The sequence below is a fragment of the Corvus cornix genome, chromosome 15 (genome assembly GCF_000738735.6).
Source record: "Corvus cornix cornix isolate S_Up_H32 chromosome 15, ASM73873v5, whole genome shotgun sequence".
Classification (NCBI taxonomy): Eukaryota; Metazoa; Chordata; class Aves; order Passeriformes; family Corvidae; genus Corvus; species Corvus cornix.
Genome location: NC_046345.1, coordinates 4,702,853 through 4,726,747, shown reverse-complemented (window position 1 = coordinate 4,726,747; position 23,895 = coordinate 4,702,853). Strand labels below are relative to the sequence as shown.

Genomic DNA, 23,895 nt, shown 5'->3' with positions numbered 1-23,895 from the left:
TGAGATATTTGAATGGCTTTACAGTGATGGTGACAGCAAAAGCGGCCACCAAAATGCCCCATAGGATTCCTAATGCTCTCCTATTTATTCCTGTGCCACGTTTTCATCGTCATTAGCTGGATATTATTGTTGTGTAGACATCAAAGACATTCCTGGTGGCAGTTTCTAGGAAGTGAGGTCTGGTGAGGGCCAAGTTAAGGTACTTGTTCCTTTCTTTCTGCTTTTGAGTTTCCACTGGTGCTGGTGTGGCAGCAGCAGCTGGCACCAGGGTGGTGGTGGTGGGAGGTAAGCAAAGGTGTTCTCTGCACTGCTGATTTCCCAGGTGTGACTGCAGTGCAGTCGGAGGTGGTGGCACGTCCCCACAGCCACCCCTGGCTGGGAAGAGGCAGCCCACGTCAGGCTCTTCATGCTCACCTCTAGCAGTGTGTAAAACACATGCATTTTTCAGTGGTGTATTCAGATATTTTAAAGGTCACTGGGACAGGTATTTTTTAATAACAGAGTGGAATAAAACCTGGGTTTTTTCCCCGAAGCGAACAGAACAGGCAGTGCCAGCCTTCTTTTCAGGGAAGTTCAATTCCCCAAGTGCAAGCCTGCAGCTTTCCTTAGCCCGTGTTGTATCCCAGGCTGAGTGTGTTGTTCTTGCGTTGTTTTGTGCCTCGTGTGTTGGGTTTGGTGTTTGTGTTTATAAACAGTGCTCTGGGGATTCCCCCAGGTAAAGGAAACCCGGAGTTAATCGATGCCAGGGTTAGCAGAGGTCAGAACACGATACACTCTGAATGCATTTAAGTATCTCCTGACATTTCTGCGGATGGTGATGGATGCTGCTCAATCAATTTAAGCGTGTCTCGAGGCCTGGCAGGGCTGCAGGCTCTGCATCCACTGCGGAGCCAGGAAACCAACCACCCCTCTGCTGCTCCTTCCTTCCGAGGAGTGAGTTCCTCCTACCATCTGTGTGAGATTTAAATGTTTTATTTTGCCCTGCTCTGCTTCACAGGATGACAGATGATATTACAGGGAGCTACGAGGCTGTTGTAGATTTATTAGTGCGTCCCACTCTGACACCATCCCATCAAGATAACTCTGCAACACGTTACCCAGGACAGAACCACATCCATCCTGCTGCCCTCCAAGCTGTGCCAAATCCCATATCAAATAAGATCTCTGCTCTATGCTGATGCCAGCAACATCTCTCAAGGGGAATGTTCACATGAAAGATCTTTAAATATTATTTTTAATACTATTTTTACTAATATTTCTAATATACTGACAGAAGTGCACATAGGTTGAGATTAAGAGAATTAAGGAGTGTTTAGCTCAGTTCTCTCCGTGGGATGCTGCTGTCTACGGAGAGGGCAAATTCTCTCCTCCCTGGCAGCACTGATAGATAGGATAATTTATTGGTGATGGATCCCCATAGGAATCTGACTCTCTGTGGCTTGTTTTGCTGCAGTACTGGCAGTACTTGTGGGGTGCCTGACTGAAGGGGAGAGGGCAGAACCCCCTTCCCCACGCTCCCCTCAGTGTGCCAAATCAGCTCCCGAGCACAGGGTTACCTGGAGGGGAAGCAGCTCCTGCTTAATGAGGTTGTGTGAGGATTCACCAGGCAGCAGTGCTGCAGTGCCTGGAGGCCAGTGGGGCAGGAAGAAATACAAACCATTCCTGGGAAAAGCAGGGCAATGCCAGCGCTCCCCATCCCGCAGCCTCACTGCTCCTGCGGCTTTAGCCCGGCATCCCAAGGAAACAGCCTCACTCCATCCCCTCTGCCTGTCAAATTCTGCACTTTGCCAGGCCCCGGGGTGGCTTTGGCCCCTCTCCCCTCCAGTGGGAGGCACATCCATGCCAATCCCATGGGCATTCATTCCTCTGCAGCATCCGCACGCACCCAGGCTGGAGTTGCATCCCATCTCCTTAATGCTGCACTAATAAGTGGTGAGAGGCAATGCGGAAAACAAATAGAGTAATTAATGGCCGTGGCTGCTGCTGCTTTTATTCACTGTCTGTTCCAGAAGGAGAAGCTTTACAGAAGGCAGCCTCTGCCCTCGCAGTGCCCTTGCATTTGGCACCCCAAATCCCAGGGTGGGGGGAGTTCCACAGCTCTGGCCTCCTGGAGAAGCAGGGTGGCTCCTCCACATCTCCACGGATTCCTCCAGCTTGCTCCTGAATACTCTCAACAAAGGCACTTCAGCCACCTCAGACAGGTAAAGCCTCAACGTAGCTTAGCATCAGCATGTTCCTTTTTGCAAATAGCTGACATGATGAGGAGGTTGGGTTTTAATTAGGAAACAGGTGGCAATTCAATTCTCAAAAATATTATTCACCATCAAACATTTGTACTGGCATAGTCAGACTAGCAATAATTATGTCCTCTGGGGGCAGAGATAAGAGCAGAGTTGAAAGTCATGCAACATCTATAAAGTCTTGCATGAGAAAACACAGGCACGAGAAGTCCGGGGCCTCCCGTTCGCAATTGCATCACACCATCCCTCTCACCATGGAATAAAAATATCTTACTGACATTTTCCTCTGCACATTTTCTTCCCCTGACACGGCACATAGCAATGTCCTGGTGCTGCCTCCCACCCCAGGCTGTGCCTTGCCAGCTGCAGCCTGGAGCCCTCGCTGTGACCCCCTGGCAGCTCACACGGGGACATCACTGATGGCACAGCTTCCCTCCCTCCTTCCCACCATGCACACAGATAAATAAAGAAGCATCACCCCCTCACCTGGCCAGGGCAAGCTTTAAAAGCACAGGAGCAGCATCAGGACAAGCTGGGTCACAGAGCCAGAACTGCCACGCCAAAACTATCCCAGGTGACCAGTGGAGGCACAGGGGTGACACTGGACAGATGAAACACCCACTGCAGGAGGGCAGAGCCAGGGCTCTGCATTAGCACCCAGCCCTGGTTCTGTTCCTTAAGCAGCATCCCCTGGTGCATCCCCACTGCAGCCACCTGGGCTCCTCTGCAGGAGGGGCAGGGATGTTTGAGCCATTTTCACACATAAATCTCCACTTGTGGCTGTCCTCACAGCTCAGTCGTGACCTAGATGTGGCATCTCACTCAGTCCTTGCTGGGGGGGCTCATTACAGCCCATGGGGGTTAGAGGGGCCTGAGAACCAGGGGCAGTGGGGCAGTGACCCTCACAGATCCCCCCCCCTCCTGGGTCACAGGGCACCTTCCCCGTGTCCCCCAGCCTGTGCCATCCCATGCCCAGCTCAGAACTGACCCATCTTCAAGAAGTCCCTGATTTAAAAACAATAGAGTGTGTTGTCACAGATTAAAGCAAATGAACCCAATGAGAACTGGAACAGCAAATGTCTCAAAGCCCCACAGAGTCAAAGTGTTCCCGGTTCAGCATTGTGGTGGGATCAGACACTGAAGGAGCATTTTCCCTGCACAGATTGATCAGCCAAACAGATGTCAAGAGGGACCCATTGAGCATTTGCTGTTCCACAGGCTGGCTTGAATGTAACTTCATAAAGGGAAAATAAAAAAATCAATAATTGCCTAATTTAGCTATAAATTCTGAGGGACAGAAGGAGAAAAACCAACAACTGTGCAGATATTGAAATGGCAGGAGGTAATTCAGATTCTGTCGTGGCATCTATGGAAGTTAAATTGTGTAGTGCTGGAAATGAGAGCCTTCCTCTCCTGGGAGGTTCTGCTGCCCATCACAGGGGTGAATCAGGACAGGGTCAGTGCTGGAGGTGCTGGGAGGGCTCAGAGCTCGCTCCAGCCGCAGTGATGCCGGGCCAGGCGCAGTGGGAGGGGGTCGGCAGCCAGAGGGTGCGGGGCTGAAATCCCCCCAGAGCGCCAGAGAAGCTGTCTCTGCTCCTTGGAAACAAGTCTGGGTGTGTGGGAAATGCTTTCTAGTTATTTCTCTTCGCTGGCTCTTTGTGCTCCAAGTCTGTTTACACACAAATTGGCATTTGCTGCCCTGGCTGATCGTTCACCCGGATCCCATCTCACCTGTCTGGGCTCGGTGCTGGCCCTGGGTGCCTGATGTCACCGCAGACAGGGGCAGTGTCAGCTGAAAGGAGCACCACAGGCTGCTCATGCAGCTTGGCTGCCCGGCCCCAGAGCACCCAGGAGCTGCTGGTCCAGCCCTCACGCAGGCAAACCCACCAGAAACATGGGAATGCGCTGCCTGCTCGGGAGCGAAATGGCACGGGGTTTATTTGTACTTCTGTCACATCAAAGGGGCCCTTGTTTGAATTCTTCTGCCTTTAGCCTGGAGAAGAAGAAGGGGAAAGATTGGGTCCTATTAATAGCCTTGCATCCCACAAGATCCGAGCCTCGCAAGAAGCCATGAAAGACTGCAGCATCTGATTCCCTGAATAAATGAGGTAATTTAGGAAGAAGTGCGTGCTCAGCAGCCTTCATTACTGCCTTCTGCAGCTCGGTGGGAGATGACAGTGACAACTCACTTCGGTATCAGTAGCACCCAGGTCCCAGAGGAGCTGTGCTGTGCCCGAGAGCATGGGCAAGGGTGCCGCTTCTCCCTCAACATTCCTGATGCTGCAGCAAAAATCCCCAGGACTGGCACAGAACGAGTGGAAGGAGCACCCCAGCAAGCTGATGGGCCAGCAAAGGAGGGGCACAGCTTTCTGCATGGATGCCAAGAGACTGGTGCTGTTGACAGAGCAAAGGGATGTTTGGGAATTCACTGCACTCGGAGGAGGACTGTGTGGTGGGGCTCCAGTCCTATATCCCCAGGGACTGAGGAGGGAAAGCCACTGGGGACACCCCTGCTGTGGGGAAGGGCCAGGAGCTGTAGATGGGCTGGCATGGCAGGAACGTCTGCTGCAGGCCCCTGACATCATCCCACACCAGGATTTTTCTCTTGTGGGCTGTGGGATGTGTGGAGCATCCCGCTGTCCCAGCTGTGGGTAACACCCGCGGGGGCACCAGCCTGGGATTAGCCAGAGCGCAGGGAGGGCTCTGACCCCGCTCCACGTCCTGGCAGCGCTGAGATTTATGTCAGCTTTCCCTTAAGCAGATTTTTGGCCTCTAAGTGTCAAGTTTAATCCCGACACCGAAGGTCTGTGTGGCAGCCGGTGCCTCTGGCTGCGTCATCACCCCGCACGCAGGTGCTGGGGACTGAGCTGCCCTTTGCATGTCAGGCCTGAGGTCACCAGAGCCACCAGCTGTGCTGTCCCCAGGCTGCTGGATATGCCCTTGTGCCAGCACCCAAATCCGTGGCCACCTGGTCTGGAGCGAGGCGGGGGTGAAGGAGCCCACGATCCTTGCAGAGCTGCGCTCCCGCAGTGCCTGGCAAATGGCAAAACAGAAGGATTTGCAGGATCATGCCCCATCCTATCTGCAGCCCCATATGCCAAACAATTAATCTTCCCTCTCGGTGCCCTTGTAAAGCAGACCAATAAATTGCCTTCGTTTCACAGCTGAGGGAACGTGGTTCCAGTGAGGCTGCTGCCCGGGGGAGTGGCCACAGGGGCTCTCCGGAGTGGGTCAGTGGCCACATCCACACGGATGGCTGCAGCCCCGCCAGGACAGCCTTCCCCGGGTGAACAGGGACTATTCTCAGAGAGATTTACACGTCAGAGAGCACAGCGAATAAACCCTGAGTGACCTCAAAAGCATCTTTCTGCTAAAATGCATTCCCATGGCCTTAGCATCTGCAGCTCAGCTTGACCCTGTGGCTGGGAAGAGGCACCTCCAACGGGAGGGTGTAGCAGGCCTCAGTGCCACGCATTCTCTAAGGGAATTAGGGCAAATTCGGGCACCAAAATGCCATTACTGTGGGAATGGACCTGCTGCGGTCCTGGTGCCTTCATCCCTACAGTGGCCACTGTCCCCACGGGGGCAGAGCCACTGTCCTTTAGAGAGCAGGCGGTGTCCAGAGGGATGAGGGTTAAAGCACCCCACTTCCCGTTCCACACGGGAACAGAACGAGTGGAAGGAGCCTCTGCCTTTGGAGTTCATCTGGGCAGATAATGGACTTTGCCTTCTGACTTAATCTGCTGCAAATCTCTCCCGTAATTGCTCATCATCCGGAAACCTGGAGAGAGCCAGGACAGACATTCCCGCCGTGTGAGACAGCCGTCCTCTCCCTCCCTGCCCTTGTCCTGCTGCCAGCCTGTGCCCAGAGCCCCCAGCAAACCAGAGCCCCCAGTACATCCAGCACACCAGAACACCCAGTATGCCCAGTGCAACCAGCACACCAGGGCACCCAGTGCACCCCTGCGCGTCCAGCCAGGGGGAAGCTCTCAGTGTGGGACTTGAGATGGCAGCTCTCCCTTTCAGCCCCTCAACTAAAGGGCTCTGTCCCCCCACCCTACCTCAGCTTCTTCCACCCCTAAAAGAGCCGAGGGCTCCGCGGGCGAGGGGCAACTCAGGGGCTCTCAGCACCCAAAAACCCCGCGCAGCACAGGGGCACAAGCCCGCCTCGGGAACTGGGTGTTGGTGGTGGGGGCTGCTCGCACTTCAAAGCGCCTCTCCGGCAGCTTCGAGCAGCGTTTCGTTCTGCGGCTGCCGAAGGAGCAATCCCGTCCTGCAGAGGAACACCAGACGTCACTCGCGGGAAGGTTGCTAAGCGAGCTGGTCCCTCCTCATGATGCACGACTTCATTACGCGGCTCCCTAAATGGATGTTACACACAAATGACATTTGCCTTGGAGCATATGAGCTCCCAAAATAGCGGGCGGCTCTCCGCGCTATTGCTTTGGTTTCCCGAAGAATGTCCCTATTGTCTGCGGGGCTGCTGTGCCCATGCCTGGCACAGCCCGCCGGGGTTGGGGGGTTGGGTACAAAGGGATGGGGACCCCCAAACCAGCCGAGCTGTGCCCGGCGTGGCAGCGATGGGGGAGCCCGGGGTGGCCCCGTGGCCAGGATGGAGTGAGGCCATGAGGAACGATGAATGCAGGCCCTTCTCTTGCTCCGATCATCTTCGTCTCCCTGCCTCAAAATTCTTTCCTGATGCTTCGCTCAGGGTTTTTCCACAGGCTGGGTGTTTCCCCTGAGGGGAAGAGCCCCCAGAGATGCTCCAGACACAGCCCCGCTCCTGCACGAGCCTCCCACCACCCAACGCTCTGCCAAAGGGACCAAACCCAGCTCATGACGCACCTTCCAGCACCTACAGAGGTGACAGAGGGGACAGGGCACCGTGTCATACCCCAGGCACCCAGCTAAGGCCACTTCTGCCGGGCTGCAGCCACGGCCGTGGTGGCAGCGCCAGGGACTGGCTGCTCACGTGGCCATTTCATCTAAAATTCTTAAACTCAGCGCCGGCTGTCCTTTGAGATGAACTGAACCATGCAGAGAGAAGGTCTGGCTCCAGCTCTGCGCCGTGTGAAAGGTACAAATAAAAAAGAAACATAAAGGTTATGTCCATGCCGAAGAGAGAAATTTTCTTTTCCTTTTTCTTTTCTTCCCCCCCCCCCCCCCGATTTGCTAAGAACATCCTCGGCAGCCGATCTGTGCCGCTCTGCTGTAATCCGGTGATATATTTTAATCCCATTACGTTGCCATGCGCTCGCTCGAAGCCCGCCCGGACTGGGAGGAACAGATGTTTCCTAATTGGCACTTGTGCTGCCCAGGGGTTTCCAGCTCCGACAATGTTCCTCTGCCTCCGCTGGCGCTGTCCCTGCCGCTGGATTTGCAGCCTCAAAGGATGTAACAACGCTGGCTGCTCCTGTGCCAATGCCCCACCTGGAGCTGCTGTTCTCCGGCCCCTGGTGCCTCCGTGGAGGGGTCACTCTGTCACTGCTGGCCGTCCCCGCGGGTGACCGAGGAAGCAATCGGGGCTGCCCTGGCCGCTCGCCCGGAGGGAGATGCAGCATTTGCTTTTTTCCGTTTGTTTGGGGAAAGGATGCGGAGGGAGCCCCGTCCCGCGGCACCCGGGCGGCCGCGGCTGCCCAGCTCCTCACTCCCACCACGGCTGAGCCGCTGCTTCCCAGCACATCCCCTTGGCTCTCCATGAAGCATTTTGGTTTGGTCCCGAGTGTTTCATCATCGAGGGCGGGCGCGTGGGGCCGCAGCGTCGCTGTCCTGGCCGGCTGCAATCCCCTGATACCCGTTAATCCCATTATGTCTCCACGAGGCTGCTTCCAATTCTGGCCTCTGAAGAAGTGATGTTTCTTAATTAGCTTTTCAACCGGACAGGGGTTTTACTGGCTGAAAGGAGCAGTGGAGGTTTCATTCCTTCCTTTCTCTCCCTCATTACTCTGATCTCAGGAACAAAAACAAGGAGCAGAAAGGAAATGGGAGCCTGGCATTGAGGGCAAGAGCATCCACCAGTCCCTGTCACAGAGCCCAGGTACCAAGAGGTCGCCGTTTGTCTCACCAGTTGCAAACTGGGTTTGTGCTGCCTCTGCCCATAACCCAGAGCTCTCCCCCGCTGCCCCACACGGTCCCTGCAAGGTGGGCAAAGCCCCACTCCGGGCTGGCACTGGCCCGGCAGCGCCAGTGTGTCCCCAGCCAGTGCCCAGCAGCCGCCAGTCCCGGCTGATTCCCTTTCCACTTCTAATCTTGGGGTTTGACTGCAGCATTCAGAGCCTGAAACGGAAAAATTTCCTGACCCCCCGCTTCCCCACTCCCCCTTCGCATCCAAGTTTTACTGGTCACTACAAGCAGAGGTTCTGCTCGTGACACGGTGCCAGCGCCTGGTGCCCCCCAAGCCCTTTCATCCTCCCCCAGTCCCCCAGCCACTGGCGGGGACCCAGCACCCAGCAGGTCCCTACTGCCCAGCGGGTCCCCGCTTGCAGCAGCTGGTTTTTTTCCTCCCCAGATGTTTTCTCTAATCAGAAAAGGGGGAAAGCGGGTGCAGCAGCCGCAGGGAGCTCGGTATCCAGCTCCTCCCTGCTGCTGCCCATTCTCGGGAACAGCCAGAGCCCGGCGTTCCCTGCCAAAGCTCCTTTCTCTCTCCGGGATATTTCACTCCTGCCTCAGCCCTCGCATAAATCAGAGCAGAGATTACTTTTCCACATGCCAAAGCTGAACATTGATAAATCACAAGTCTGCCCTGAAAACCGCAAGGCTTTAATAAAACATGCTGGGTTCCTGCTTGGTTTTCCTTCCTTCCTTAAACCTTCAGTGTTTGTGGCTGGGTCTGTGCGTGGAGGCACAAACATGAGGCTGGAGGCTCAATTTAATGCAAAGAAGAAGAGGAAAAAATTGAAGCCAAGAATCTCATGTAATCACGTGGCTCCTGAAGCTGGAGAATTAAACATAACAATAATTTTCAGAGGATAAAAATCCGTGAAACCCACAGTAAAGCCCTCCCAGCGGGCAAGGCACGTTAGGTACCCAAAGCACCCAGGCTGCAGGTGCGACTGAGCTCACCCCACTGTGCCTAAGAATAAACAACTCGTATTTTTCAAGACTGGTGTTTTTTAGCTCAAGGTGATTCCCCAACCTGGGGTGTCCCGAGGGGGAAATTCGCAAAGGCAAAGCAAAGCAAAGCCAGTGGGAGCCGACAGGCACATCTTCATCTCTTCAGCACTTTTGCGTCCTCCTCCTCGCCAGCCCATCCCGCATCACCCCCGGTCCTCACGGAGGCGCCTCCCGAGGACAGACAACGGCTGCTGCTCCAGGTGGAAAAGAAAACAGGAAGGAAAAGACACCTCAGTCTCGGATGCGATTTAGCCAGGGTTTGCGTTATTCTTTCATTAATTACTCCGTGGCAAATTACTGCTGTTCCCCTGCAGGCAGCCCCGTTCCTGTGGGGTTCACCTGCCGAGGGTCCCGGGGTCCCCCCGCCCAGCCCAGCACGCTCCAGCCACGGTGAGCACGGCAGGAACCGGAGGGCTGGAACCAGCACGGCCGGCGGCGATGGGGTCTGATCCCCCCCTTCCCTCCCCCATCCTTTTTGCTGGGTGAAGAAAAAAAATCCCTTCCCCAGCCTGGAGAACAGCTTTAGCTCTGCCGGCTGTTGGCACGACGGCAAAACTACCCACCCACCCACCGCAGCGCCGTGGGACCGCTGACATCTCCGCAGCAGCGGCGCCGGCAGCCCCGCGTTCCCCCGCAGCCCCGCCGGCAGCGGGGGACGATGGGCAGCGGGAGGGAGGGGACAGGGACACGGCTGAGGTGGCCGGGGGCTCCGAGCTGCTGAGGCGACGAGCGCGGTAGCAGCGAGCCAGATGGCAGCTCCGCAGCGGGCGTGGGACGGAGGCGATCTTCTGCTTTTGAATAAAATTGAAAAAAAAAAAAACCCCAAAATAAGCTTTCAGCACATTTCCCCAGAGCCAGCGAGGGAAAAACCCTCCTCAGCAGAGCTGAAGCTGCCTTCAGCTGACCCGAGGGCGCCCACCTGGGTGCACCCAGCCGCCAGATGAGGAATTTCCCCCAACGGGTCCCACAGGAGCTGCTCTGGGCTCGTTCACATTTCGGTGCTTTTCCCCCCAGAACCCTCCCAGCTCACCCACAGCCGGGCTCCATTGTCCCCGCGGGAGCTGCCCTGGTCCCCGACTGCCGGGTTGGACAGGACTTGGGGCAACCTGGACTAGTGGAAGGTGGCCCTGCCCATGGCAGGGGAGTCGAACGGGATGAGCTTTAAGGTCCCTTCCAACCCAAACCGTTCTGGGGTTCCATGGCTGGGAATCTCTGGGGTCTCTTCTCCCCACGTCGCTGCTGCTTTCAGCAGTTTGCCCCCCAGAAGCCGCCGTTTCCCACCGACTATCCCGGCACGCACAGAGCACCGCGGGCACTCTGCCGCTGCTGCCGCTGAAATCCCATTTTTCACGAAAACGTTTGTGTCTGGGATGCTCCTGGATTCTCCCTGGGGAAGGAAAGGCGCAGCTTTCCGCAGGGAAGCGGCGCGGTGGCTGCCAAAGCACGCTTCGCCGAGGAGCTGACATTTCGCAGCAGCGTGTGGCGCGTTGGGCTGGTCGCCCGTGGGCTTGGCTGTGCCCGCCGTGGGGCTCCGCCGGGCTCTCTCCTCCGCAGCACAGGGAAAAGCCTCTGGCACACGGAGGATTCGGGGGCAAACCCCACTCAGCGGGAGCTGATGAGGAGGATGTTGTGCATCCCTGACTCCCCGAGATTCCCGGGTTTGCCGGGATTCACACCAAAACGCCGCAGCCAGGCAGGTCCCTGCTCCCCGGGCGCGGCGGTGCACGGGAGAGGAGAGCGGCAGGAGGCACGGGGTGCCCCGTCAGGCGCCCCTCACCTGTGCCCACCATCGGCCCCCCGTGCCCACACGGCCGCAGTGACACAGAGAGGCTGCCACGGCCACGTCCTGCTGCCGGAGGGGACCGAGCCCAGCCGCCCCCGCCACCACCTCCGTCACCGTCACCGCCACCGCCTCTGCCACCACACGGAGCCCCCGGCCAAGCAGGTGCGGCTGCGTTCCTCCACCTCCTTTGCCGGACTTATGATCATAAAAGCATCCTCTAGCACCCTGACTGCTGAATTAAAGCATTATTACTAATTAAAGCTTCCAGAGCCTAATAACTAATGCCATTATTCGGATTGGAGGTGCCCCGACCGAGAGGGCCAATCCCCGCCCCCAGCATTTGCGGCATCCGCCTGAGCACCCGGTGCTCCGGGGACACCTTTGTCGGCCGCAGCAGGATGTGACCCCAGGACAGGGCTGAGCCCCAGAGCCACCGCGCTGGGGCCGGACGCCCCAGGTCCGCACAGGGTGAGCAGTCCCCGACCCTCCCGCTGAGCCCCAGGTCACCTCCCTCACCCCCGACACTTCGGTGACCTGGCAGCACCGATGGCACCGGCGGTGGGTGGCACTGAGAGCATCGGGGGTGCGGCCATGGGACCCCCTCCCCCACCCAGGAGCGCGGGGGGCCAGGACGGGCACCCCGACTTCTCTGCGCGCCGGGAATGAAGGGGTAGAGCTGGGACTTTGAAACTCCAAGCTTTATTGAGTTGCTTCGGCAGCGTGTGCATCACACGGGGGGAGGCGGGAGGCGAGGCCGCGGGGGCACAGCGGCGGCCGGGGGAACGCTTGCTCCGCTCCCCGCGCCCCGGCACGGGCCGGGGGCTTTAGTTGGTGGGGTGGTAAGCACCGCGCTGGTGCCACTGCATGTCCCGGATACGCCTGACCGACTGGATCTGGGGGTGCTGAGCGCCGAAGTCTGAGCTGTCCTTGTAGTCCCCCTTTTCAAACAGGTACTGGTAGCCCCGGTAGCCAGGGTACTGGTATCCCACCCACCTGCCAAGGCAAGCGGAGGGGGGGTCATACATCACACACACCCCAACCATCACCCGGCAGAGCCCAGCCCCGTGGGGATGCTCCGGGATCCCCCCCCGGCCGCCCCCGGTACTCACGTGCCGCTCTGCACCCGCACGGATGAGACCTTCTCCTGGTAGCCGTGTGCGTGGAAGCTGGGCACATCGTCGTCTATGATTTCGATCTTCTTGCCGGTGAAGCTGGGGTTTTCGTACAGCACGATCTTGTGCTCCTGGCTGTCCTGCAGCCGGGAGAGCAGAGACGGGGGTCAGCGGCTGCCGGCCCCGCGGGGCTGGGCAGGGGGGGCAGAGCCCAGGGCTATGGGGAAACCGAGGCCAGGGCCGGCACCTTGTGCCGCCGCTCCCACCGATGCCGGGGGTGCTCCGCATCCCTCCATCCAGCTCAGAGAGCCGCTGCCTGCGCGGGCACTGCCAGACTTACCAGCAGACGTCCTCCGCTCTGGGGTCACCTGCCACTGCCCCCGTCCCCGCGCCCCCTCCGACCCCCCCACGGCTCCCCGGGCCCCGAGGGCTGGGGCGAGGGTGCGCAGGAGGGGGTGCCCCTCCGCCCGCGGGGCTGGGGAGGGCGGGGGAAGGCTGGGGAAGACTTCTGGCTGCAGACCTTGGTCTGGCGGGTGGGTAGTGGCTGTCTGGGTGCTCTCACCACTTTGATGGGTCTCAGGGAAGTGATGCTGTCGCTTCTCCGGCTGTTGGTCCAGGAGTCCCAGCGGGGGTACTCCCCCTTCTCAAACACAAACTGCTCCCCTTTACAGCTTGCCTGCTCGTAGCCCACCCAGCTGGAAGAGAGCAGGGGACGCGCTTCAGAGGGGGCAGCGGCGCGGGGACCGGCCCCTGGCATCGCCCCCGGCGAGCGCCCGGGGCTGAGCCCCACCCGTGTCCCCTGCGCCCCGCCAGGAAGGGAGAGGTGCCAGGGAGGTGCCAGCCGGGAGCGGGCGAGGCTGCGGTGCCTCCGGCCAGCCCGCGCGTCTCTGCTGGCAGTGCCACCGCAGGGCTTCCCACTGGGGACGCTCCGACGTGGTGGCCACCCGTCCTTGGTCCCTGGGGACCCACAGGATCACCCAAATGTCCCAGCTGGGGCTGTGCTCCTACCAGGGCGCTCGGCAGCTGCCCCGTTATTCTGGGAGCAGCACTGCTGGGTGCAGGCAGGGAACCCTCCAGGGGCTTTTCAGGAGCTCTCCCTTGCCCGGAGCCCGTGGCTTGGAGAGCACACACAGGGCCAGCAGGCGGGGAGCGGGCACCAGGGGGGTCCCAGTCTCACCTGTCCCTGTACCCAAAGGGAAGGAAACCAAACTGGGGGTAACGCTGAGTGATCTGTGCCCATACCCACACCCCTCCAGTCTCCCTGTCACTGAGTGGGGGTTATCAGCCTGTCCAGGCGATGCTGTCACCCTCTGTTCACCCACTGTGTCCCCCTGCTCACCTGCTGGCACCCCCTGGCACCGGGCACTCACTGGGGTGAGGTGGGCGAGCAGCTCAGCTGTGTTGGCCACAAGAAATTCGGGGTGCGATGCGGGTGTGGCAGCGGGGAGACCCCTCCTCCCCAGCCCCTTCCCTCCCACCCCCCGCCTGGCCCCCAGAGCCCCTCACGTACGGTCCGGAGTGCACCAGGATGGAGCCCACTTTGTCCACGCCGGCTTCCTTCAGGTTGGGGCAGGCCCCGCTGAGCTCATGGCAGCGGCCCTGGAAGTTCTCCTGCTCGAAGATGGCAATCTGGAAGAGAGCAGGACCTCAGTGTGGAGGTCACCCCGGCCCTGCTGCCACTGCGGGGGGCACACGCTGTTCCCGGCCACTGGGCAGCACATCTGCAGCAGCCCAGACCTCTCACTCTCCCAAAACTGCACTCCAGAGGGTTTTAAGGAGTCTGTGAGTGCAAGCCACCGCTCCCATCCCTCTGGGGATGCAGCTCTCACTCACGGGTGCCCCCGAGCCCCTGCCAGCACTGTCCCAGTGCCCCTGGTAGAGGGATGCCCACACTCACAGCGGGCATCAAACAGCTGAGGGACTTGGGTTGTGGTTGGAGCGCCGCAGCCACCAGCGGGACACTGCGACCCAGACACCCGGGGACAGCTCGGGGACAGCCCCAGGGCCGCCAGCTCAGCACTGATCTCAGGGGTCAGCGGGCAGTGGGGACAGATCTGCTGTGTCTGCAGCGGTGGTGGGAGATCAGCGCTTGATCTGTTCCCACCCGCTCCACCTGCACTGAGGCTGCAGGATGCCAGAAAAACCCCGTTCCCCATCCCCTCGTCCTGCTGCAAACAGCTCAGCAGCGCAGCCGGCCGCGCTTGGCACCAGCCAGGGGTACTGGGGGTGCTGGCAAGGGGAGCTCAGCTGCTGCCAGCGGTGTCTCAGGGTATGATTTGGGCACCCAGTGAGGCTGAGAGTGCCCTGGCCCCTCTGCAGGGCTGGGCAGTCTCACACTGACCTTGGAGCTGGCTTGCTGCTGCTTGGAGGCTGGCATTTGGTGCTCGGAAGCCATCATCAGCTGGGTTGTCTGCTGCCTTGGGAGGGAAGCTCAGCATGTTAAAAGCTGCCACTGAGGACACACTGGGGACCATGCTCAGAGCCCCGCGTTCATGCCCTGTGTCCGTGCCCCTGTCCGTACCCTGCAGTTCGCCCGGGGAAGAGGGTGTTGGGACCAGGGCTCGCAGCAGGATGGGCTCAGGCTGGGGTTGTCAGGGACAAACCCTGCTTAGGGCTGCTCAGCACCCCAAACCTCCCCAGGCTCGTGGCAGAGCACAGGCAATGGTCCTTGGGACCTGCCCGGCTTCTCCAGCACTGGGAACTGTGAGCCCAGGGAATTCCCAAATCATTCCCAGTGGAACCCAGCCCCTATGGTCGAGGCTTTTCCTGCTGTCCCTGTCCAGCAAGTAGCAGCTGAGAGTTCCTGTCCCACGCGGGTGCTTGAAAGGGTGATGGAGAGAAGCCCCGGGGCTCCCCCCCGCCAGCCCCAGCCCCGAGGAGCCTGTGCCGAGCCCTCCCTACTCTGCCTGGCACTGCCACTCCTTGGAAGGAGCCCCGTCCTCAAGCCCAGCGGGGCCCTCAGTATCTGAGCAGCTCCAAAACAGGTGAAAACGGCTCATTCCTGACATAAAGAAACGGAGCCATGGCCGGGTGGTGATGTCCTGCTTTGGGCTGCAGGGACGGGACTGTCCCCGGCTCAGCCGCTGCGTGCCCACACCCCGCTGGCACCGGGAAGAGATCCCGGCCCCGGGGATCGGGAGGAGGCTACGGCAAAAGAGAGGACAACAAATAGCAAAGTCTTACCAGTTATACCAGTACCCGCTTGAGCCAGTGACGGGCTGGGGCCGGGAGGTGGAATTTATACCGAGCTGCAGCAGAGTGGTGCCAAAACTATTTACAAAATAGTTAAAGCCTGATTCAAAGCGAGAATGCTGGATTAAACCCCAATGAAAACCAGGGTCAGCTGATCCGCCGCAGCCTTTGTCTGCCCGAGCACCAAGCCCGAGTTATTTCATTACCTGTCACATTCGAGTCACCCGCTTTGTCGGGTTGGTGGCGAGGAGATTTGGAGTTTGCAAGCATCAGCCGAACGCGTGCCAAGAGCCGGGGCGGCCCTGGCCAACAAAGCCCCGCCAGCCCCGCTTCAGGCGTTTCGGGGCCAGAGACTTGATCCCCCCGACAGCCCGGCAGCCGCCGCCGGAGCTGCTGAGCTCGGCTCTTTCCATGCGCGATAAAACGCCTCAAAGCGCTGGTGAACGTCTGGCTTTGCCCGTCTGCGGCCCGGGGAGGGAGCGCCCGCGGCCGTGCCAGCGCCGGGGGCACCGCGGGAGCCCCTTCCCGACACCGGCCCGGGGCTTCGGGCATGGGCAGGGGCTGGGCAGGGGCTGGGGGCAGCTGCAGCAGGGCAGCACCCAGGCAGCACCGTGGGCCTGAGCATCGGTGTTGGGTGTTGGGCTCCTCCCGCGTTACCCCCGCCTTTTTGGGGTCCCTGAGAAGCACCCCAGCCCCACAGGGCAGTGGGAGCAGCAGCAAGGGGGCCCTCTGTGAGAGCGGGACAAAGCTGAGGTCATGAGGGGCTGAGTGTGGGACACGTCCCCGTGGCTGGGATGTGCCAGGGCTGAGCTGGGGGCCGAGGGCAGCAGCGAAGCCCCTTTGCTGGCATTGTCCCAGGAGGCTGCTCAGGGCTGGGGGCTGAGGGTGGCTGTGGCAAAGGGGGGACAGACTCTGTCAGACTCCCTGGGTGCGGTGCAGCACCCACAGCCCTCCTCACCCCACAGAGGAGCTGACCCCAGCAAGTGTCACCCAGCTCGAACAGACCCCAGGCCTGCTCCCTCCCTCACACTGCACCTCCCGGGGGTCCCACAGGAGGTGATGGGCTGCAACCCCCCCCCCCGGGGTCACCTCTGCCCCATCCCCTGCCCCAGGACGGCTGCACGCAGGGTCAGCCACAGGGTGTTGTCACAGAGCCTGCCCTGGAAGTGACATGTGGGGGGGTCAGTCCCTGGGGTCTGCAGCTGCCCCGGCTCTGGGCAATGGGGTTTGTGGGGCCAGAGGGGCCAAGATGACCGTGCAGCTCTGCAAGGAACCCATCAGGCCACGGACAGGCCAGATCAAGAGTTTCCAGCATTCCCAACCCTGGAGTCCTCCTCTCTTCCCTGTGCCTCCTGCTGCAGCCCCACAGAGGGACCCAGCATTGCCGTCCCCATCTCCTGGGTAAATCCATTGAGGTCCCGAGCCCTGGACCCTCACGGACCTGTCCCAGGTCCCAGTGCAGGGCACTGCAGCCCTGCAGCCACATCCCGTCCTCTCAGCACCACAGCATGGGGCTGACACGGTGCTCAGCACGGCTCCTGTGATTCCCTCCCTTGGCTCTGCCGGGCTGGATTCCCGCTCATCCCAGCCCCAGGCGGTGGCGGTGCCGCAGCCGTGGCAGCCCCAGCGACTGTTCTGGAAGCAGCTTTCGCCACTCGGGGCCAGGCACTCGCCTTTCACAGCCGCCAACCCCCGCCCGAAGGGAAAAGCTCCGGAGGGGTTGCTCAGGGACCTGCACGAAGCCCTCGGGTGGTCTTGAGCCCATCTCCCATCTCTGTCCCCAGCCCTGTGGGTCCCCGAGTGTGCCCACGGTGTCCCTGTGCAAGGGCAGTGCCAGGGCAGGGCAGTGTGGCACCCCTCAACCCCTCACCTCTGCCCCCAGAACAGCCCCTCCGTGTCAGAGCTCATCCCCCAGGAGAAACCACCCCAGGACTGTGGGAAACTTCCTTGGGGACAGGCTGGAGACCCTGCAGGGAGCTGGGGTTGGGCACAGCCATCCCACCACGGGATGAGCCCCCTTCGGAGCGCACAGGGCCTGGCACGACCCAGGGGTGGCCACTCCGCACGTCCCCCCCGGCCCCCTCCCTGCCCTGGGCCTGGCCGCCCGCCCTGGGAGCGGGCAGGAGATGCTGTGGAAAGGGACAGAGGCGCTGGAAAAACCCTGACGCGGCAGCACCGGGGGTTATTTTTGGAAAGCTGCAGCCTTTATGTAACACTGCAAACACTGGCACTTCCCCCTCTGCCCTGTGCGGGGGGTGCTGGGTGCGGCCATGGCCCCATCCCCATCCCCCTGCCCCCCTCCCCGACCTCCCCCAGCCCAGGACCAGGCAGGCCCCGGCAGCCTCCAGCTCAGAGCTTTATTGAGGTTTTTGCACAAAAATCACCACGGTCACGGCATCAGCCGGGGGACCCCGCGAGCGGCCCCGGCGGGAGCTCGGGGTCCCTCAGCTGTTCTCGAAGGAGCCCCGCTGGTGCCACTGCTGGTCCCGCACGCGGCGCACGGACTGGATGAGGGGCTGGTTGGCGTCCCACTCGTTCCAGTGCCGGTACTCGCCCTTCTCGAAGACGTGCTGGCGGCCCCGGTACCCGGGGTACTCGTAGCCCACCCACCTGTGGGGACCGAGGTGGCGCTCAGCAGTGCCCACCCCACACCCTCACATCCCCTGGAGCAGGGGCAGCGTCCCCATCCCCATCCCAGTGCCCGTGTCTTTGCCTGCCACAGCCAGGTGGTGCTGCCCCGGGGCTGCTCCTGTGTCACCAAGTGCCACCGCACAGGCTGCAGCCACAGCGCCCAGGTGGGAAATGCCGTGTGCCAGGAGGGGATGGAGAGTCCAGAAGGGAGCACAGCTCCACTGCTCTGGTGATGGGTTAGGGCAAGGAGCCATCACGCAGCCCCAGGGACACTGCCATGGTCCCCATTACTCCCTGTGGGCCAGGGAAAAGGCGGCAGTGGGAAGGGAAAAAGGGACACAATGGGCATGAGCAGCACCGTGGGAGCAGCTGCCCCAGCCCCGCTGCAGCGGCTGTGCCAGGCACCCCTGCCACCACCCTGGGGGGACCAAGCACGGTGCCACGGACAGGAACCTGTTGGGGTGTCCCCTGTGTCCCCATCCTTACGTTCCGTTCAGGGCCTTGACACTGGCCACGCGGTCCTGGAAGCCGTGGGCCCAGAGGCTGGGGACGTCGTCATCCACGATCTCCATCTTCCGCCCGGTGTATCCCACGTTCTCAAACAGGTGGATCTTGTGGTCGGCGCTGTCCTGGGGGAAAGGGCGGATCAGGGGCTGCCCCCAGCCCTGCAGTCCCCAGTGGCCACCCCAGCACAGCCCTACTCACAATCTGGAGGGGCCGGATGGACATCAGGCTGTCGCTGCTGTGGCTGTTGGACCAGGAGTCCCAGCGGGGGTAGTCGCCCTTCTCCAGCACGAACTGCTCCCCGGCGTAGGCCTGGCGCTCGAAGCCCAGCCACCTGTGGGACCCCAGCGTCAGGGGGATGCTCTCCCTGCCACCCCCCGGGGCTGCTCCACCTTCTCCACCCTAGACTTACGGGCCAGACTCCACCTGGATGGAGCCCACCTTCTCCATCTCCTTCTCGGTGATGTTGGGGAGCTCCTCTGTCAGCTCACACCTTTTGCCCTGGAAATTCTCCAGCTCGTAGATCGTGATCTAAGGTGGGGAGAGATGCTGTCAGCCACCACACCAGGGGAGTACCCTGGGAAATGGGAGCAGCAGTGGATCAAAGGGCTCTGGCCGTGTCCCTCCATCCCGGCCATCCCATGCTGATGTTGCTCCTCACCTGGCAGAGCCAGGTCCTGCCAGTGCCTCTGGGCCGAGCTCTGGCCAAGACTGTTTGCTTGGTAAAGCACAAGCTGGAATTTCATCCATGACAGGCTGAAAGCCAGCTCAAACACAGCACTGGAAACATGGAGGGTTTGGGCTAAGAGACTTCCAGAGCTATGGGCTGTCTTTCCTGCCCCCAGCCTGGTCACTGCCCATCCTTTCCTTATCAGTGCTCCCTCCAGATCCAACCATTCCCTTGGCCTGGCCTGGCACAAGTTCTTTATTCAGTGTTTCATTCTAAGCCCTGCCAGGTGCAGAGACCCCAAAGCCTCCTCAAGGCTGAGCTATGGGATGGGTTGGAGCCAGTCCCAGTGGCCAGAGTGTGGCACGGAGCAGGGCCCAGGGTGCCCAGCACCATTCAGGGACCAGGAAGGTCAGTGGGGTGACCAGGCACCCCCTGGCACTGTCCCAAAGGGGTCCCAGCTGCAACCCCTGAGCCTAGGACAAGGCAGGGCTCAAGGGACAGAGGTGACACCCACGTTCCTTAGGAACTTCTGTGCACCATGGAGCAGATCCAGCTCCTGGCACCCCTCTATCCCACTCGCAGGATCTGCTCCCACCTCCAGCCTTCCCTGTCCAGGAGCAGCTTTGTGGGAGGCTCTGCAGCCACCACACCGTCTCCAACCAACCTATGAGCTGAATCCAAACCTACAAACACACCCGGGGAGTTTCAGTGCCTGGGCCCACAGCCGATCTCACCGTCCTGGATTAAATCTCTGGGCAGTTGCACAGCAGCCTGGCCAGCCAATGTCCTTGGCAGCCACGCAGGCAGGGAGCTGTGCCCCTCCTGCCAGGCAGCAGCAGCAGATCCCTGGCTCCTCCAGCTGCCTCTCCAACCTGCGGCTCCCCCCAGAGCAGGGCCACCACCCACTGCTGCTGTGGGAGAGCTGGAGGGCACTCCTGTTGCCAGCACCAGCTGGTTCCAGCCTGGTGTGTGCACACCGCATCCCACGGCATCACCCGGCACCCATCCATAATCAGTACACCCCAGTACACCCCAGTAAACCCCAGTATACCTTGTAGTTGCCACCTCGCTCGCCAGCACCCTCCCCAGTCGCCATCTGCTCGGGGGGACTTTGCTGCTCAGTCATTGTGCCTGGAAAACCCAAATTGCAGGAGGTTAAGGCAGGAGGCACTGGGATTACAGCCGGTAATGAAACACGAAGCATGAAGCTGGCATGGGAACAGGCAGCACGGGTTAGCACAGATCCCGATGCAGCAACTGTAAATCCCCAGGGATGTCCAGGCTAGGAACAAGCTCTGTTATGCATCCTCCTCTCCCTCCTGCACACGGGCCCCGCATCCTCACCCAGGCACCCGCAGGACTGAACCGAGCCCTCTGCCCAGGGCAGCTCGCCCAGTTGCCACTAAACTCCCATCTCACAGCCCGGCTTTTGTTCCCAGCAGGAATTTGTCAGCTTCCAGCTGCTGACATCTTTCCCCACAACATAAACCTGACACCTCTCCCTTGCTCCAGCATCCCGGGGGACACCAAATCCGGCAGCTGGAGCTGCTGCCGCCGCCTCGGCCGGGAGGGGGATGGTGGTGAGAGCCCCCTCCACGCTCTCCAGGAACATCCACAAAACTCTGCTCAAACATTGGAACAAGCCTTCCCCGGCCACGCCACGCCAGGGGGTTTAAGAGACGAATAAAAGAGTTTGATCAACATCCTGAATCAAACCCTGCAGCTCCACTTCTCGCCACGCACGAGCCAAACCCTTTGCTCAGGGACACCTCGGCTCAGACACACAAATTGTTTGTGGAAGCCCCTTGCAGTCCCGGCGGTGCCGCCGCTACCTCTCCGTGTGGTTCCGCTGTGCCGGGCGGCGCGGGCGGCCCCGCTATTTATGGGTTGCTTCTGAACAGAACAGCAGAATTACCCGAGCGCTGATACAGCAGCTGCGTCCACGGAATTCCATCCATGAGATCTCATCTCAATAGCGCGGGCGAGCAGCGGGCTATGGAAACGTCATTCAGATTTCTCCCGGCTGTCCCTCGGACACGGGCCACTCGATTTACAGAAGATTAACGTCGAAATTCACATCAGCACGTTCACGCTGCTTCTTGCCAGGTTCTCTGGAAAACTCTGCCATCAGCAGTTCACGGGAGGGTTTAGCCTGGAAACTGAGCGCAGCGCGAAGCAAAATCCGGGCAAAATATCCCCGTTTGTGTGGGCTCCAGCGCAAGGTGCGAGGCAGGGCCGGGGTCAGCTCTGGGAGCTCAGTGGGAAGCTGGAGCAGCTCAGGATCTCCAGATTTGTGTTCTTGCTTTAACTTTGGCCCTAAGTAGGTTCTCTCCCTCGAGTCCCTTTTCCTTCTCTGCCCCCAGTCCGGCTCCCTCCCCAGGAACACACTGGGAACACACCCTGGGGTGTGTGATGAGGGATTTCTGGAGCCAGGTGCCTGGCACAAGGGTTTATCCATCTTCACAGGCACAGGATGATGTAAGGGGGGAGCGCAGCCCTTCCACACCAGGCACCAAACTGGGAGCATTTCACTCTGCTGGCAAGTGGGCCTGACTCCCTCTTCACCTTTGAGAGTCCCTTCAGACTCAAACCATCCTGATTCCTCAGGGAACTCTTAGTTCAGCTGCACATATCCCCATTTACTACGGCCCTTGCAGGTTTTTCTACCTGCTCTGAGTGTGGCTCACCTTGAAACCATGAATTACCCATTTACTATGGCCCTTGCAGGTTTTTCTACCTGCTCTGAGTGTGGCCCATCTTGAAACCATGAATTACTCATGAAACCTTTACTGAAATTGCCAGAAAAGCGAATCCCCTGGGCCAGGCTGGACAAACTGAATGGGAGAGGGCTGGAAACCTCTCCTGTTACACGTGTTAGAATGAGGCCCTTCATCCCCATCCCATCCCTGGGTGATACTCCAGGCCTGGTGTGACAGGGATGGTGTCTCCAGCTGCCTGTTCCCTACCCTGCCCATCCTGCAGTTCCTGATGGAGGATTTGCTGTCCCCATCAGAGCCATCCCACAGGTGCCACAGCTCCAACAGGCACAGGCTGAGGAGGAATGGATTCATTTCTGTCTTACCAAACACAACATCTGTTCTCAACAGATGAGAAACAGAATTTCTCATGCCAGTCCCTCCCTTCCCAGCATCCTCATTCACCGAGCTTTGCCACAGCTGCAGGGCCCTGGATCTGCCTCTCCCAGCTCTCCACGCTGACAAGGCAATTCCAAAAACACGACAGAAGGGGCACTGGATCTCCTTGATGCCTCTCCCAAACAGACCTCAATTTCCTCTTGCTGTCAGCCTCTTAAATCCCTTTGAAAAATGACTATTAGAAAATAGCTATTTTTTGTTAATACCTGGCAGAGCTAAACTGGAACTGTAATGGTACAGTGCAAAACACAGCAGCCAGAATATCCTTATCCCCTAAGAAAATGTGTAATACAAAATATGCTATTTCTATCACACAATGTATTTATTGTGACCCAGACTGACAGACTCTGTAAGGCCATGTGGAGCAACATAAAAGTTTAATCTCTACAACAGCCCCTTCTAGACCAGGTTTGATACCCTCGTGTTTAATATGGAATGAGAAAACCCCATAAACCACTGGACCTTGGCTCTCCTTCTCTGCCAATCCCACCAGAAGAACCAGAAGTTATTTCAGGTTATATTTTTGCAATACATTTATATTTGAGTGAACAGGACAGCCATGGAACAGAGCTCACCACCAGCTCGGGAAGGATTCCCACCCTCCACCCTCTCCACTCCCAGTGCGAGCAGAACTAGGCCTGGACTCTGCAGCCCCTGCCAGAACACCTCAAATCCCATTAAAGCTCCATGGAGGTTGTGTCACAGGATGGTTTGGGTTGGAAGGGACCTTAAAGCTCATCTCGTTCTGCCCTCACACCCTCCCCTAGACCACCTTGCTCCAAGCCCCGTCCAACCTGGCCCCAAAAGCCTTCACCTCTGAAAAGTCCACCTTTAATTCCTTTTGAAGTAAATACCTGTTTTTGCTTCTCAGAACTGGGCTGAAGGAACAGATCCAATACATCCTTCACATGGCTGCAGCAGCTCTTGCACCAGTGTCCTTCAGGGAGGTGCAGACGGTGACCTCAGGCTGACAGGGAGCAGGGTTATGGTGACAGCTCTGTATTTCACTGGAATCGTTTGTTTTACCCCCAGAGCTGGCCTGGGGACAGCAGTGACAGCGCTGGGGACTTGCTCCAGAGGTTCTGTACCTGGATACACCTTTTGAGGCAGAGCCACACCCCAGAACTGCCCATCTCCCCCTGAAACACACTGTCCCTGCAGAAATCAGGGATTGGCTATTCCAAACCTTTTGCAGGTCACACTTTGCACTCCCAAATCCGCCCCACATGCATTTCAGTTTGCCAATAACTTGCAAACAAAGAACAGGGTGAACAAACTTTTGTGGGGGTGAAAAGGGGGTGGTGTGTGGGGGTAAGTTCTGTGGAAAGTCTTGGAATGTCAAAGGTTGGAGAACCAAACATTGCTTCTTTCTCTGCAGGAAGTGAAAGGCTGTGGTGGATGATGACCAAACTGAAGATTCACAGATGTTAAAAAGGTGAATTTGCAAACAGAAAAATAAAAAGGATCCAGGAGTGAAGGAAGCAGCACATCTGAA

The 23,895-nt window shown here is 59.3% G+C and overlaps 2 protein-coding genes across 6 annotated transcripts; both read right to left on the bottom strand.

The window, feature by feature from the left end:
* Positions 1-11,816: 11,816 nt before the first annotated feature.
* Positions 11,817-15,535, bottom strand: CRYBB2 (crystallin beta B2). Of its 2 annotated transcripts, none has more exons than XM_039560767.1 (6): positions 15,432-15,535; positions 14,590-14,665; positions 13,759-13,877; positions 12,769-12,943; positions 12,246-12,388; positions 11,817-12,129 (listed from the first exon to the last, which is right to left on the bottom strand). In XM_039560767.1, exons 2-6 carry the CDS (start codon positions 14,644-14,646, stop codon positions 11,961-11,963), a joined length of 663 nt encoding a protein of 220 aa, XP_039416701.1. In that variant the 5' UTR covers positions 14,647-14,665; positions 15,432-15,535; the 3' UTR covers positions 11,817-11,960. The 2 variants fall into 2 exon arrangements, with proteins under 2 accessions (XP_039416701.1, XP_039416702.1); XM_039560768.1 differs by having other exon boundaries at positions 12,811-12,943.
* A 2,248-nt stretch (positions 15,536-17,783) lies between these two features.
* Positions 17,784-23,894, bottom strand: CRYBB3 (crystallin beta B3). Of its 4 annotated transcripts, none has more exons than XM_039560763.1 (6): positions 21,161-23,894; positions 20,297-20,376; positions 18,988-19,106; positions 18,777-18,909; positions 18,558-18,700; positions 17,784-18,050 (listed from the first exon to the last, which is right to left on the bottom strand). In XM_039560763.1, the coding sequence occupies exons 1-6, from the start codon at positions 21,201-21,203 to the stop codon at positions 17,885-17,887; spliced, it is 684 nt and encodes a 227-aa protein (XP_039416697.1). In that variant the 5' UTR covers positions 21,204-23,894; the 3' UTR covers positions 17,784-17,884. The 4 variants fall into 4 exon arrangements, with proteins under 4 accessions (XP_039416697.1, XP_039416698.1, XP_039416700.1 ...); XM_039560764.1 differs by having other exon boundaries at positions 23,255-23,894; XM_039560766.1 differs by lacking the exon at positions 21,161-23,894 and adding an exon at positions 21,078-21,095.
* Position 23,895: the final 1 nt, after the last annotated feature.

Coding starts and splice junctions, on each gene's coding strand:
- CRYBB2 (XM_039560767.1), bottom strand. CDS start 14,646: ATGATGGCTTCCGAGCACCAAATGCCAGCCTCCAAGCAGCAGCAAGCC. Junction 12,389..12,768: donor TACCCACCCGCCAGACCAAG/GTCTGCAGCCAG, acceptor TCCCGGCTGCAG/GACAGCCAGGAGCACAAGAT. Junction 12,130..12,245: donor GTGCGGGTGCAGAGCGGCAC/GTGAGTACCGGG, acceptor TTGCCTTGGCAG/GTGGGTGGGATACCAGTACC.
- CRYBB3 (XM_039560762.1), bottom strand. CDS start 20,449: ATGCTTCGTGTTTCATTACCGGCTGTAATCCCAGTGCCTCCTGCCTTA. Junction 19,107..20,296: donor AGCGAGGTGGCAACTACAAG/GTATACTGGGGT, acceptor TCCCCACCTTAG/ATCACGATCTACGAGCTGGA. Junction 18,701..18,776: donor CCATCCGGCCCCTCCAGATT/GTGAGTAGGGCT, acceptor CCTTTCCCCCAG/GACAGCGCCGACCACAAGAT.